The 15,897-nt window shown below is 45.4% G+C and overlaps 1 protein-coding gene and 1 non-coding gene across 2 annotated transcripts; both read right to left on the reverse strand.

Annotated features, from left to right (window-relative positions):
- Positions 1-11,172: 11,172 nt before the first annotated feature.
- TRNAY-GUA (transfer RNA tyrosine (anticodon GUA)) lies at positions 11,173-11,263 on the reverse strand. Its single transcript is given in 2 exon segments — positions 11,173-11,208; positions 11,227-11,263. It is a non-coding gene; the product is annotated as a tRNA-Tyr (tRNA).
- A 3,556-nt stretch (positions 11,264-14,819) lies between these two features.
- Positions 14,820-15,897, reverse strand: LOC126538920 (uncharacterized). The gene has a single exon (XM_050185615.2). It carries the CDS (start codon positions 15,862-15,864, stop codon positions 14,923-14,925), a length of 942 nt encoding a protein of 313 aa, XP_050041572.2. The 5' UTR covers positions 15,865-15,897; the 3' UTR covers positions 14,820-14,922.

A 15,897-nucleotide genomic window follows, 5' to 3' on the forward strand; every position in this document is an offset into this window, starting at 1 on the left:
CTGACTCCATGGAAACTGGTGCACTGGTCCCAACGAAACATAACCTTGCGTCCCAGAAGGCCTTTAAACCCCACACTCATGACCGAGACAGTTGCTCCCGTGTCGACTAAAGCCATTGTAGAGACCCCATCAATCAGTACATGAACCTTATTCTTTAGCATGAAAATAGTTGGAGGCAGTTGAGCACACATTTTCCAGCGACCTCACCTCCATCGGCCGCGCTGGCTAGTTTCCCGGCGGGGGCGACACGAAAGGGCGCCGAGGCGCTGGTGACGTAAATCGCGCCCGAGGGGATGGTGATCGGGAGGCGCGGAAGGCTGGTGGTGGCGTCAGAGTACGGTCGGAGGCAGGGGAGCGGTAGCGGTTCCGGGTTCTTTCTTGTCCAAAGTAGGTCTCCTGGGCGGTGCATCGGTCCTCTCGGAAGCGGCTTCCTGAAGTGGAGTCTCCTGGCCACTGAGTGCGCAGTGTACGACCGCTAGACCGCATAGTCGGCGCTGACGATCCGTAGTTTGATGCTCGGCGTCGGCTACAGTACCTAGCTATATGGCCAGGCATGCCGCAGCAGTAACACACTGGAGGGCGAACTTCAGTATGCGGATTGAAGTATTCTGCCGAAGACATCGGTTGAGGGTAACGAGGCTCTTCCCCTTGAAAGTCGTAGGTAGCGGCAAGTCTTCGTGGACGAAAGTTGCGTGGGCATGGATCAAAGCGTTGAAGGGGTGGATCATTGCGTGGTGGTTCGGTCGTACCGTAACGCAGTTCTCCTCTGGAGAGATCCGCGACGTTCACCGAGTGGTCCCAAGTAGCCGAAGGGGGTTCCCAAAGAGTGTCTCGGAAAACGGAGGAGCTGCAACGTGGCGCCGCATAACGTGCCTGTTCGTCATGTCGCTGGAGCTCCTCGCAGACTATCTGGCGGATGGCGGACGAAAGATCTGGGAGGGGAGGACTCGTGTCAATATTTGCTACGGTCGTTACATTTGTCAGCCGTCCAAACTTTGGTGTAATTCGGCGAGTCTTCAACGCCTCGAACGTACGGCAGTGCCGTATCAGTTCTGATACACTGTTCAAGTTCTCTTTACCAATGAGGAATTTGTACACGTCTTCCGCTATTCCTTTTACCACGTGCCCCACTTTATCTTCCTCTGTCATTTGAGGGTTGACGGTTCGGCACAGCTTCAAAATTTCTTCAATATAGGTAGTGCAAGTCTCGCCGGGTACCTGAGCTCTCTGGGCTAATGTGAGTTCCACACGTTTCCTCTTTGCGTCCGAGTCACCGAAACAATTTTTTGATCTCCTCAACGAAACGTGTCCATCTAGTTAGCATGTCCGCGTGGTTGTCATACCACACCAACGCCATGCCGGCAAAGAAGAAAACAACGTTCCTAAGCTGACTGGCACCGTTCCAGTTATTGTATTGGCTTACCCTTTCGTAATGGGTTAGCCACTCATCCACATGTTCCTCTGCCTTCGCCGAGAACGTGCGTGGCTCTCGGTAGTTAGTGCTGGATAGGGACTGGGCTTGCCAAGGCACTGCTGGTGAGGGTATTTTGCTCTGTGGCCATGATTGAGCGTGACGGCGAAAGTCCGGCGAGGCGACGGCTTCGGCGTAGCTCTTGTGCTGATGGCTCCGTTGTAGGTCGTGGAAGTTACCCCGCTTCTCCACCAGATGTTACACACGAGGTGTTTAATCCAGAACCAGATGAATCTGGTTCATAGGCACGATTTTTGATGAGCGGTCTCGCGGCAGCTTGGCTAACGTCGTTCTCTACTTTATTTCATCTGGTTGTCTACGCGGCAGGCGTGGTTCATGACAGCTTGTGACAATATGATACGGCCAGGGAGAAATCTCAATGACGCTGTCCTTTGTTGCCATGTAATTCGCAGGAGCAGCTTTCACCGGTCATGTATTGTAATTGCACCGGAATTATAGTCGCACTACAGAACACATATAAAGAGCAGGAGTTTTGCAGAATATACGAGGGCGAGTCAAATGAAAGTGAGCCAATGCCAATATATGACAAACGGCCGGTACTATGTTAAAGAGTAGTCTCCATGAGCATTTAGACGTTTATCCCACTGAATAACGAGTCGCGTGACTCCCGTGGCATAGAACACCGTGGATTGCTGCTTCAAAAATCCTGTAACTGACTGTTTCATGTCATCTTCTGACAGGAATCTGCTTTCCTTGAGGAGTTTTTTCAAATGCCCCAAAATATGGAAGTCCCAAGACGACAGGTGTGGGCTGTATGGCGGATGTTGCAGCGTTTCGCTCTTCAACTTTGCCAGTTTATGTTAACCACATTAGCGACGTGGGGAGGGGCATTATCGTGGAGCAAGATGACCCCGTTCCTGAATTTTCCACGTTTGTTCTTGATTGCGACACGCAGCCGATCCGGCGTTTCAAAATATCGGAAACGATTGATAGCCTCTCCAGGTTTAGCAAATTCGAGCAGTAATGGCCCCTGACAATCGAAAAAAAAAAGTGAACAAAACCTTTCAGGCGGGAATGACGGCCTTTGCTTTCTTTGGGGGCGGTGAATTGCAACGTTTCCACTGTAAGCTTTACCGTCGTTTTTCGGGCTCGTAGTAGTGGCACCATGATTCGTTCCCGGTCACAATTGCAGACAAGAAGTGGTCACCCTCATTGTGACACCGGATCAGACGAGTCAAGGCTGCGCCGAACTTCTCCGTCTTCTGGCGGTGGTTCAAAATGTTAGGCAACCATTGCGCACACAACAGCCGATAACCGAGATTTTAATTAATTATGATGTGAACCGAACCAAGACTGAAGTTCGCACGGTCGGCCAGTTCATCGATGCTTATTCTCCGTTATTGTCTAATCAGCTCATCAACCTTGGCAATTGTGTTGGGGGCGATCGCACGGTGGTTTGGCCCAGTCTTGGATCGTCTTTGCAACTTTCACGTCCTTCTTTGAACACAGTGGCTTCACAGTGGCCAATGATATGCAATGTCCAACGTACGCGGCAGCCATACGGCGACTAATTTCTTTTTGGGAAACAGCTTCTGTTGTCAAGAGCCACACGACACCATGCACGGTGTTCAACTTTTGGAGTGTCCACTAGGTCACGCAGCCATGTTCAACCCAGTGAATGAGAGCATTAAAAACCTTTATCCTCACACCTGCGTGTTACTTTTGTAAATGAGAGATGCCTCTGCGCTACGCGCATGCCTCGCAGAGAAAGAACCGAACTATTATTGCGTGGTGTGGGTTCGCTCATTTTCATTTGACTCGTCCTCGTACATTAGAAATTGGAACATACAATGGAATATACAAATGTGAAGATACAGCTTGATAAAGAGCAAAAGAGTGTCACTGGAAACAGAGTTTACGTATACAGAAAACCTCGCAACAAGATATTTAAATATACGTATATAAGTATCCAATAAATCTATCTATCTAAACAAACAGTCACTGTATATAATGCGTATATAATCCCTCGCACACACAAAGCTGAGCCACCATCGTCAGCTCACCCATGCCACACCCCTCCCCTAGCTTTCACTCGCACATACAGCATGCGGCGCGCGGTCACGATGTTGTCGCCATTGGACTTTATACGGAACATGAGGACGACGGCGACGGCAGGAATGCGCCTGGAGTGTCCATATAATTGCTATCGCAATAAGACAATAAGAGTATCCGGCAACTCAGGTGTCTCGTGGGACATTGCTTTCCGCAAAAGAAGTAACAAAATCGAACTTTCACCATGCGACAATTTGCGGCACCGCAACCATGATTTTTTTGTTGTTGTTCTTGTTTTTCTTTTTCTTCTGTGGGGGCGGGGGCACGGAAATAGAAAGCGCTAAGGAAAGCATGTTGGCCACAATCGAATGCATACTTTGGGCACCTAATGTGGCTACTGAAGGAATATCGAAGAAAACGTGAGACGCTTGGTCCACAGAGATCCATACACATAGTGTTCGGTATCCTACACCGGTGAGACAAAATTTTCCGGAGAGGTGGCGCTCAAGCGAACGCGTTGTGGATAAACAAAGGGCAGATGTACACGGAAAAGCACGAACAGTCTCTCATAGCAAAAGGGCGAAGAGATGCCGGGATAATGAAACATGGGGCATTGTGGGGGTACAACAGGTATGAGGTACTGAGAGGTATTTAGAAGGGAGTAATGGTGCCGGGGCTTACTTTCGGGAATGCGGTCCTGTGTTTAAGGGCAGAGGTTCAGTCGAGACTAGAGGTAAATCAGAGAGCTGTGGGAAGGTTAGCACTAGATGCCCACGGGAAAACCACAAACGAAGCAGTACAGGGAGATATGGGCTGGGCATCGTTCGAAGCGCGGGAAGCTCAGAGTAAAATCCTATACGAAAAACATGTGAGGAAATTAGACGATAACAGGTGGGCAGCTAAGGTGTTTAAATACCTATACAGAAAGAGCGTTGACTCACAATGGCGGAAAAGAACTAGGAAGCTAACCAGTAAGTATGCCAGACACGAGGACGAAGAAAGACAGAGCATTAAACGACAGGTTAAAAACGCGGAAGGTAAAAATTGGATAAATTCAATGGAAAAGAAGCATAGTGTGGAACTATATCGATACTGGAAACAGCAGATCAGGAAGGAAGCGTTTTATGATAACTCAAGTGGCAGTGCCCTACTCTTTGAAGCTAGATCAGGATGTCTTAGAACGCGGAGCTATAAAAAGAAATTTAACGAAGAAGAAGACACATGTACTGTGTGTGGTAAATATGTGGAAACATTGAAACACCTCATAATAAAATGTGATGGTATCAAGCCCGATGTCGATGCGGTCACAGCCACTCTTTCTGAGGCCCTAGGGTTCAGAGATAATAATAGTCATGTAAATAAATATGCGGTGAAAATTAGCAAAAGGCGATTGGAGGATTGGTGGCTCAAAAGCAGAGAGGTGACATAAGGTTAAAAGGGTAGGAAGACGTATTTAAAGAAAATCGAGAAATTCATTAACACACAACACAGATAAAAATAAAAATAAATGTCAAAATAAAAATCTGAGCATGGTGGCAACTGCCATCGCCCCGTTTCAAAGGGGACGCTCCTACCTTCCATCCATCCATGTAAGCCGTCGAGTCCCCGCAGTGATGGCGGCGAGCGACCATTGTTTCTTTTTCTCGTCTGCTAGCCAGAAAGCGTCCAAAACCCTGCCAGGCGAAAATTCATTCGGCCAGAGAAAAACGAAGGCGCATCTAAGTGCTCCGCGCGGTCATCTGGGCAACACGAGAAAAGCGCATGCGCATTGGCTGACTCTGGCAGCCCGCGGGTAGCGAGAACAAAACAAAAATTGAAGAAGCTCAATGAGTCCTCACGAATAAAAGTCAAAATAGAAAAATAAATGAGAACGTAGTCACCCTTCCTAGCTTTAGTGTGTTGACATGGATGCTTAGGCTAAGGTGAAAAAAGAACGTTGATATTCTTTTCTGCGACATGACGGCAAAAATGAACTGCCACAAGGCTTAGTCTCATCGGACCTCGGTGCGTGCTCTGTCAACTTGTCTGAAAGTGTGTTCGTATGGCTTGTCTACTTGTACGGTCCGATGTCCGGCTTTAAAAAAAGTCTATCCACCTTTGGCGTCAAATGTTTATAACATTCAACCCCCAATGTACCGGAATTCAAAATTTAAATAAAGCCCGACTTTTTAAATGTCAATGCACCTTCGCATCAAAAGTTTATGAGAACATTATACCCATAAAGATTCGGAATTAAAATTAATGCGCTCCGTAGATCCCGCGGCCTCCGCGAGGTGCCGCGACGAGCCCGCTCGCCATCAAAACAGCCTTGAAGTTTTGCTCGCATGGGGCTCCGTGGGTTATGTGACTCCCGGTGCATGTGCGTTGCCGCGAAATCCAGCCCGATTTTGCAATGTTCGCACTGAAATGTCTTTTGGAGCGTGAAAAGGACATTCTAGACAAAATCCAGTATGATTTCTGGCACCGAGGGTTGTTTTGGTCGGCGGTGAATGACGACGGAAACATTTCGGGGAAGGGGGGGCTGAAGCCCAATAAGCCCCCCCCCCCCCGGCTACGCCCCTGCTCTCGTCGTCGTTCTCTCTCTCATCGCCGCAGGCCCACTGCTCCTTATATTACGCTACAATAAAAACAGATAGATATGCCCCGGGAAGTGCGTGAATTACCGTGAGAATGCTGGAGCATTAAAATTAAATCTCAGGTTCCTTAGCACACAAAAGTTGTTCGCAGCAAAAGTCGGTTTCCTCATTTAGCAATATACGTGTATAATGAAGGCTTTCTCTTGCATACCCTTGCATGTGTATACACTCATAAGCAGCTGCAATAGAATCAGCTTCCACCAGAACCGTGATCTACGATGAATGTAAAGTGACTCAAAGCACGGTAATGGGAGATGTCGGGTGTTTCAGATCTGACGTCGGTGAATTGTGTATTTGGCCCAGGTCGTTTTTCGGCCTCGGCGGTTTCGCAGCGAATGGGCCCAGGATGACCGCGACGAGCTGGTGCGAATGGTGCACTTCCTGGATAAGAAGGCCTTCGGGGCACCGAGGCAGTCTCATTCGAAATGACAGCGTGAAAGTCGTTACTCGTGGGCGTATATTGTTCCACCACGTTGCACGGGTGTTAATGTCCGAAGACGACGTAAGCACCCGTTCGAATTGTGAAAGGTCGGCTGTATTAAAGAGTTGACTTGGGGTGACCACAACAGCGCCGTCTTCTAACGGGGGTGCACGCTGCCGCTGATACCGAAGTCGCGGCAGGAGACGGGATTCGGGAAGGGTTTGCTAACCGTGAGTCGCACTCGCGGAAGGTAGGCATGGTCCGGGCTCGAACGTCCTCTGAAAACCGGTGCGGGGGACGATTCGCACAATTCTGCTTCGAAACTTTTCTCTGAGATTCACGGGTGACGTCGTTCGCATGGAGCCTTCATTTTTTTATGCGATTAATTCTTTGCGAACCTTACGTGACTGCTTATCATGTTTTGCAGAATCGGTCATGCACAGACTGCGCTCACGTAGCCAGTCGGCGCGCCATGCCAAGATGGCATGGCGCGCGCACCGCCCGATGTTGGACTAAAGGTTGTGCCGGTGGCGGGCTCATTCATCTTCTGAATTGCGAAATGAAACAACAGCGATTACGAAATATGCTGTCTGTAACGAATAGGCGCATTCAACCCGCCGTGGTTTCTTAGTGGCTATGGTGTTGGGCGGCTAAACACGAGGTCGCGGGATCGAATCCCGGCTACGGCGGCCACATTTCGATGGGGGCAAACTGCGAAAACACCCGTGTACTTAGATTGAGGTGCAAGTTAAAGAACCCCAAGTGGTCAAAACTTGCCTCATAATCAGATCGTGGTATTGGCGCGTAAAACCCCACAAAAAGAAAAGTTGGCGTATTCAAGCGCCTATTCGGTAGTCAACAGCCACGATGGCCCAGCGGTTACCAGCAGATGTCAGAGTAGTGGCCCATACAAAACTATGGCGACGTGCCCGAACGGCAGGCTAGGGCAACGTAACGGTAGCACACCGGCTGGCGAGAGGCGTGGTGAAGATTCCCGGCGCTGACAATCCGGGCACGAGCGAACAAACTCCTGAACGTAGCTGTACATCCGCTACGCTACGTAGCTACGTAGCTGTACATTCGCTACGCTACGTCCGTATGTCGGGCAGCCGCCTCGATTCCAAGAAAGAGCAGGGGCAGTGACCCCCACGACTTGGCACGACGAGGTAAACTGGATTTCCGAGAAGCTGGAACAACGTAGCGACGGACGGTCGCTACAGCCTCCTTTCTTTATGCCTTTGTGAAGCTACCTCTCGCTTTATTCACCCATTTTTTTTTTAAAGTTATCCTCTTTCCCAACTTCAGCTCTCTTTAGTTTGTGCAGCAATAAAATGGGCGCGCACGCCATCTCGCACCGCCACCATCGCCTTTTGCGATTCAGATTCAGTTTCAGTTTATTCTCTATTCAATAACATAGAATAAGTAACAGAGGGTATGCAGAGCTGGGTCCCTAAGTCAATGACTGCAACGGGACCTTCGGTTGCAGAAGGTATACAAAACGCGAGTTAAAGCAGCAGAATTTAAAAAGTGCATGTAAAATAAATGAACGTACGTAATTCAATACATTGGTAATAGAAAACAAACAAAAAGTACATATATCGAAAAGCATAGTTATACAGAATATCTTATAGGGCATGAAACTATCTACAAAAGTAAAGCATTTTAATTCATGTTTGAATATATTGAAAGATGACGTCAGTTTAAGTGAATGGTCATACCATATTTTTAATGCTGAAAACGAGGTTGTTATTTTTTCATGGTTGATGTTACATTTAGGTAGTAAAAAGTAGAAATTATGCGCAAGCCTAGTGTGGTTGGCATTAGCGAGTAATCTGCAGTCCACAAATTCGTGAGCAAGCTGCTTGTTAGGTAATTTAAAAAGGAGAATACCTAAATTATACTTAAACAAGCCAGATACAGGTAGTATAAGATTAGCCTGGAGTAGCGGGAGAGCATTTGAGTAAAAGGAACACTTGGTGTTTATGCGAATAGCCTGGTTCTGTATGTGTTGAATAGACGAGAGGTGGCAGTTATATGTGTTTGCCAAGGAAGCAACACCGTAGTTTATATGACTATGAATGAACGCAAAGTATAAAGATAATAATGCGTGTTCTGAAAAGAATGTACGTGATTTAATGAGTGCTCTTATGCTGAAAGCTGTCTTTTTAACAAACGCAATATGATTAGTAAACTTCAAGTTAGGATTTAATTTTATGCCATCACCCAGTTCGCTGCAGAAATATGGCGACTATCGAGGGTTACTTGGGGGATACACAGCACCATCCTCTGCTTTGTTTTAAATATAATGAACTGAGTTTTGAGAGGCTTTAAAGTTAAATGGTTTAACTGACACCATTCTACAAGTTTGGCTAGTTCATTGCTCAGTTTAAAGAGTAAGGTTGTTCAAGACTTATCCGACATGGAAATAGTGGTATCATCAGCATGTAGGATTTCATTAGAAAGGTTAAGAACATCAGGCAAATCGCTAATGTATATGCAAGACAACAAGTGTCCCAGTATTAAGCCCTGTGGTACCCTTTGAGTGATAACTTTTGACTCGGAATAAGCGCCCCTTACACAGACTGTTTGCTCATGGTCATGTAAGTAAGGTTTTAGAAAGTTAAAGCTGGACCTGTTATACCTAAATATTCTAGTATGGTAAATAAATTGGTATGATTAACAGCGCCAAAAGCTTTAGTAAAACCTAAAAATACTTAGCCAACAAATTTACCGCTGTCTACAGAACACCTTATACAATCGGTTAATTCTATAAAAGCTAAGCTGGTCGAACTGCCAGGACGGAAACCGAATTGGCAAGATTTCAACAATTTAAACCTTGTTAGGCAGCTGTTTACACGTCTCAGGAATAATTTTTGATAAGGTTACTAATGGAGGAAAAAATAGAGATTGGGCGATAATTGCCCATATGAGTTACGTCAAGTCGGGTCGAAAAAGAAAGGGGCTCTTTGAAAGGGAAGAAGTGTCACCGTCTCCCCGGACTTTTCGTGTGTACGTCATGCAAGGTGTTTTGCCTTTTTGGGCTAAGCCGACAAGATCCGAAAGGACACTCAACACTTCAATCATTCAATCATTCACTTTCATTCAACAATTCACCTTCATTCAACACAAGCTGATTAAATAATCAAGACTAATTATGCAATTAAGCGAAATGAGAAAATTAATTTGAGTATTTCCAAGAGACGGCAAACAACATTACCTTGGTTCTGTTCGACTACGTGACATTCGCATATTTTTTAACACTGGCTAAAATTAGCTGGGACACCTCGTATAATTCAGCACGCACAACACTAAGCCATCAGAATATTAACGTTCAGTTCATATCACAACAGTGACCTTTCGTTGTTTCACAATTTCATATGCCCTCAATTCTCACCAACTGAAACGCCATCTTGCAGCTATTCTGTTTAGGTCAGTGAATCATCTTGCACCATCAAGTGTATTTAGCATGGTTCTTCTAGCAATAATCCTAGACAAGATTTGCGCCAGATAGAAATAATTTTACCGCCTGTAATACGGACTAATTATAATGGATGTACTGCATATTTTAGCACTTTATCTGTTTTGAACGCTACCAACTTACATTAAACACTGTTCATCACTTGGCTGCATCTAAAAGAATTATTATTTTCTTAGTTATTGAATTATCAAGGTTTTCATTTATCTCGCTAGAATATTGTTCGCTGCTTTCGGTTATTTCTTGCCTATTTCTGCGTTAATCTACCGGTTCTAGTAAAACTAGCTTACAGCTGTTATAATATGCCGTTTTGGCGACTATTCCGTGACCCTTTACAGCAAGTCGACCCCCTTACAGCCTATAGTGCGATCGGATTTCGTCCTGTATACTTCTTTGCACGGTGTCTTGCGCTATGAACCTATCACACTTAATATATTCTGATTCTGAACATTCAGCAGCGCTCAACGCGCATGAGCACTTTCTTTTCTTTCTTTCTTTTTTTTTTTCTTTTTTCGTTGTCGTTTTACTACCGGGGCATGGCACTACCTTGCCTGTAAGGGAATTCTCAGAATATCAAGTGTGCGCAGTTGAAGAATTTCTTGAGTATATAGCATCACACGCACAGGCCTGTTTGTTGCCTAATCAGTCCTTGACTGGCCCCTCAGGCCTGAACGGCTATCACCAGAGATCGATGCATCACTCCGCGTCACGTCAGGGTGTAAATGAAATATATTTCGCTCAAGTAAGTTCGCGGTTGATGCTCAAAAACGTGGCTTCCCCGTAGTTTCTGATTCTCCTTAGTTCCGAGCCCTAATGAACCCGTATGAACCGGTTCAACCCGTTCCGGACCGCTATATTTTTGCTCCAGAGATGAGCCTGCGCCGAACTGGAAAATATTAAGCAACTTCAAGTCTGAACCCGAAAGCGAACAAAACCCGAAAATTTTTCGGTTCACCCTGCCCTGGCTCTACCGCTGTTGTCTCCGAAATTATAGTTCGCCGTTGCCTTTCAGCATCGTAGCCGTCTGCGTGAGTTGATAAGGGTATAGGGCACTTTTGTTCAACTGGCTGAAAAAACGAAGCCGATGCAGTTATAAAAGCTGGAGTTGGAAACGTTTAAAACACATAAGAGCGCGCAGAAAAAAAAGAAAAAAGTTTCCGTCGAGCCGGATTCGAACCAGCGACCTATGGATGTCCATAGTACTCAACTGCTACAGTCCACCGCTCTACCAACTGAGCTATCGACGGAGACACGAACGGCGATCTTAATTTGTCAGGTGTATCCCGACAAGAAAATGTTCTGCTTTTTTTATAATACAGTTGTATCATTTGTCTGGTATGAGGTTTCGATCACAGCTGCTTTTGCGGCAGGCTTTGCCACGGCGATTCAATGAGCCTTCGTTCCCTAGGAGTAACCACACAATTCGTAGTTAGGTCAACGTGCACACATTTTCATACGGTGAAAACAGAGGTCGGTCCGTTCAGCTTGTTAGTTATAGGATTCGTGCAGTCAATGTCTTACGCAGCGAGTTATACGTGGAACCACCTACATCTTGCTGTCTTAAAGCATTGTTTGATTCCTTCCAAACGCTACGCACTCAACAACTTGCACACAACAATAGCGCTCGACGCGCACAGCCAGGGTTCGAATGAGGCTTTTCGGTTAATAGGAACTGAAGAGAAATATTTCAACCTATAAGAAAACCCTACTATAGTCTACAAAGAGCTTATTCCATAGCTGAGTTACCTAATATACTCTACCCAACGCCTCCTATAATATCTCTACCCATAGCCGTGGCTTTGACTTTAGGCGCCCTCTCCTTTTAAATATACAAACTAAACGTCGCAAAGTAATAGCCTCCGAGATAATAAACGTGAGCATGGGCGGGCTCTGCTTGTAATACAAAAGCTGCGCCCGAAACTGAGCCTCAGAGACGGACAATACGTCGTCGCACGGCGCCAATTTCAAGCCGCGTTTCGATTACGTTATTGGTACCTCCAGTTACAGCCAAAATAGCAAATAGCGTGCCTATGAACGCCTTGCTAAAGACGTGCTATTTGCAGTGCTTGTTTCTAGCGTAAAATAACAAATATGTATTAACTTTTTATCATCCCGTGTATACACCACCTCGAAGGTACTAGGCTTGGTTTTCAGATGATACTGCTTTAAGCAGACCTCAAGAAGAGGAGAACTTTATGTGTGTATGCATTTCGCGTGCTTATGTTCTTGCGATTTAGGTTTGACTGCTTTTCCTCTTCAACACTAAATGTGCAGCTGGGAGTACAAAGATGAAAAGAATAAAGGTGATATTGTTTTCTTGGTGTTTTATGCCGTACTCGAATCCTGTAGCTTTTTGTTTGCAAGCGATTTTAATTGAACTTGCATCATGGATACTTTTGTGAATAAAGAATGTGTAAATCTGGAGAGTAATAAGTGCGATTCGCAGAAAATTTAGCTTCAGGCTTTCTTGTTTTTCTTGTGTGTGCACATTTTCTCAAATTACCAGATGAAGCGCACGTCACATAATTAGTGTTTGTATAATCTATTACATAGCAATTAGCCGCTGTAGCCGTGTAGGCTAAATGTACTTCAGTGTAAGAGATGTACGGCAACAAAATTTTCCATGAACAATATTAGCGTAACACCTAATAGTTTTTTTTTACAATTTAAAAGTAGAAAGCACAATATGTTAGATTTTTTCTTTGAACAAGAATAACAAGGAAAGCGATACAAAAATACTGCCGTTTCATCATTTGCGCTTCCACGTGTCAGCCCCTCCGTCTCGGAAAATACTTACGCAGTCACTGGCGGTGCCTATACATAAACTCCACAGTACGAAATTACGTGAAAAATAAGACGAAAGCAGAAACACTCACATCTACATCGCAGAAGCCTAAGGCAATCCTGCACAACATGGCCTCCGAGATCACGTTCACAGAACACGTTCAATACGTGATCTCCGAGTTCTTGCGCAATTCTCGCAGAAGGTAGAGCCGCTTTGGGACCTAAATCTTGGGCCAGTTTTGTCAACTCTATGGTTTCATTTTCTTAAAGGCTAGAAATGTTGGTATTTATCGCAGCACATTCTCACACGTGACACATGTCAGTGTCGAAATGCGGTTATGTTAAAGGGTCCTGGGAAACAATCCCCGAGCTGGAAAATTAGTTACATAGTGGCTGGTGTGTGCTTGCCTACAGTGAACATATTTCGAAATGATATTTTGAAATTGTGTAAAAAATATCAAATTTAAAGGCGTGAGAAAGAGAAAGAAAGGTGAAGTGAGAAGGTAAGGAAAAGCTACTACTAGACCAACACTACCTGACTATATAGCCATGACGGCGGTTAAGAGGAAGCTTTAGCTCGGGCCCAACTCCGACGCGGCCTATTCAAATACATGTAAAACGCAAAAACGTTTTTCTGAGATAACCCCTGGACCGATTTTAATGAAATTTGTTGCATTTGAAAGAGAAAGTTAAATTCTAGTGACTGTTGGAAGCGGAATTTCGATTCAGGGCTTGAATTTTCTTAAATCGATTTTCAGATATTTGACCGTTTGAAAGAAATGGAAAGCACGAAGTTTACAAATTCATAGCTCTGCATCAAGAACTGATATCGCGGTTCTGTAAACGGCATCCATTGGATCATTCAAAGCGGACAAACTCAATATGTCATTTTACATCTTACGTGAATTTGTTACGTCGGTTACAACGGTTTTGCAAAAGTTGTATTTCCCTATGATTAAATATTTTTTATATTCATGTGTAACACATCAATTTTGTCCGCTTTAGATGTACTATTAGATGCAATTCACGGAATTGTATTATCATGTTTAGTGGTTTAGTTACAGAGTCGTAAACTTGATAGTTTCGTTTTTTGAAAATTTTCGATTTTTGGCAATTTTTAATAAAACATTCACAACCTAACTCAAAAATTCGAAACCAACAGTCACTAGATTTTAAGTTTGTCTTTTAAATGCAACAAACCTCGTCAAATTTGGTGCAGTGGTTGCCGAGAAAAACGAATTCTCCTTTTACATGTATTTAGATAGGAGCACCCGAGCTAAAGCTTCCTCTTTAGATAGGAGCACTCGAGCTAAAGCTTCCTCTTAAGAGGAAGCTTTAGCTCGGGTGCTCCTATCTAAATACATGTAAAAGGAGAATTCGTTTTTCTCGGCAACCACTGCACCAAATTTGACGGGGTTTGCTGCATTTAAAAGAAAAGCTTAAAATCTAGTGACTGTTGGTTTCGAATTTTCGATTTAGGTCGTCAAATTTTTATAAACATTTGGCGAAAATCGCAAATTTTCAGAAGACGAAACTATCAAGTTTAAAACTCCGTAACTCAGCAAGAAAAAATGATATCGCAATTCTGTGAATTGTACCTGATAGCACATCTAAAGCGGACAAAACAGATATGTTACACATGAACCTTAAAAAAAGGAGTAATGTGTAATTACAACTTTTGCAGAACCTTCGTAAACAACGTAACAAATTCACGTAAGATATAAACTGACACATCAAATTTGTCCGCTTTGAATGGTCTAATGGATGCCGTTTACAGAATCGCGATATCTGTTCTTGATGCAGAGCTATTAGCTTGTAAACTTCGTGCTTCTATTTTTTTCAAACGTCTGAATTTTTGAAAATCCTTTTAACAATATTAAAGCCCTAAATCAAAATTCCGCTTCCAACAGTCACTAGAATTTAACTTTCTCTCTCAAATGCAACAAATTTCATTAAAATCGGTCCAGGGGTTGTAACGAGCGCCAGTAACGACACGTACACCAAGGCGAGTGCTGAACAAAGACTGACTTTATTGCAACGCACGCCGACGACTCGAGAGCGCGCAACAGCCTCTTGGGAGCTCAGGGTTGCCGGCTGGGCAATGCGCTCCCGCTAGGCTGGGCTACGTTACACCTCCCTCACTCCCACGTGAGGGTCCAGGTTCTTGCTCGAAGTTCTCATCGTAAGTTAGACGCACTCGCGGGTTCCTTGCCCGCACAGGGCGGCGCATGGGAGTTGCTGCGTCGTGCAGGCCAGAGGCTGGTGGACGTTCTGGGGTGCCTGCAGGGCTTGTTTCTTGGCCGCTGCCATTAGCTTTCTGAGGATGGTGGGGGCTGCCCGCTGTGTCACTAGGCGAGTGGAACGGCTCTGCCGTCCGCAGGATGTGCTGCCGATTTCGACGCAGTAGGCTCCCGTCTTCGGTTTCCATCAAATATGATCGTGGTGTGACCTGCCGCGTTACTCTGGCTCTGCTAGTCCAACCCTGATCTTCTAAAAGGCGAGCCGTGTCTCCTGTCCTGAGTGGCGGTAGTTCCGGCCTTGGCCGGTGCCTTTGTGTCTGCTTCTTCACCTCGGTTGCCTGAGGGGTGGAGAAGTCTGGAAGACGGCCTCGAAGTTGTCTTCCCATCAGCAGCTGCGCAGGGCTCCTTCCATCCTCTAGTGGCGATGACCTGTAGTTTAGAAGTCCAAGCCACAGAGGCTCATTAGCATGCTTTGTTTTCTTCAGGAGTCTTTTGAACACTTGTACTCCTTTCTCAGCTAGCCCATTTGCCCTTGGAAACCTCGGACTCGAAACCACGTGTCGAAAGTCGCATAGCTTGGCAAACTCTAGGAACTCCCTCGAGGAGAACTGCGGTCCCCCATCCGTGCACACTTCTAAAGGTATCCCATGCCTGGCAAACCACATTTCCAGTTTCTGGATGACTTGGTGGCTCGTTGTTTGAGTCAGCTGTTCTACTTCTGGGTAGTTTGAGTGAGCGTCATAGCCCACTAAGTAGTGCACTCCCGCATGCTCACACAGGTCCAACCCTATTCTTGACCACGGCGACAAAGGGACAGGCTTCATTAGCACTGGCTCTGATGGCTGCCGATACGCATA

This window comes from Dermacentor andersoni, chromosome 3 (assembly GCF_023375885.2).
Source record: "Dermacentor andersoni chromosome 3, qqDerAnde1_hic_scaffold, whole genome shotgun sequence".
Classification (NCBI taxonomy): domain Eukaryota; kingdom Metazoa; phylum Arthropoda; class Arachnida; order Ixodida; family Ixodidae; genus Dermacentor; species Dermacentor andersoni.

What these genes read in the sequence shown, in the direction of transcription:
- LOC126538920 (XM_050185615.2), bottom strand. Translation starts at nt 15,864, where the DNA reads ATGAAGCCTGTCCCTTTGTCGCCGTGGTCAAGAATAGGGTTGGACCTG.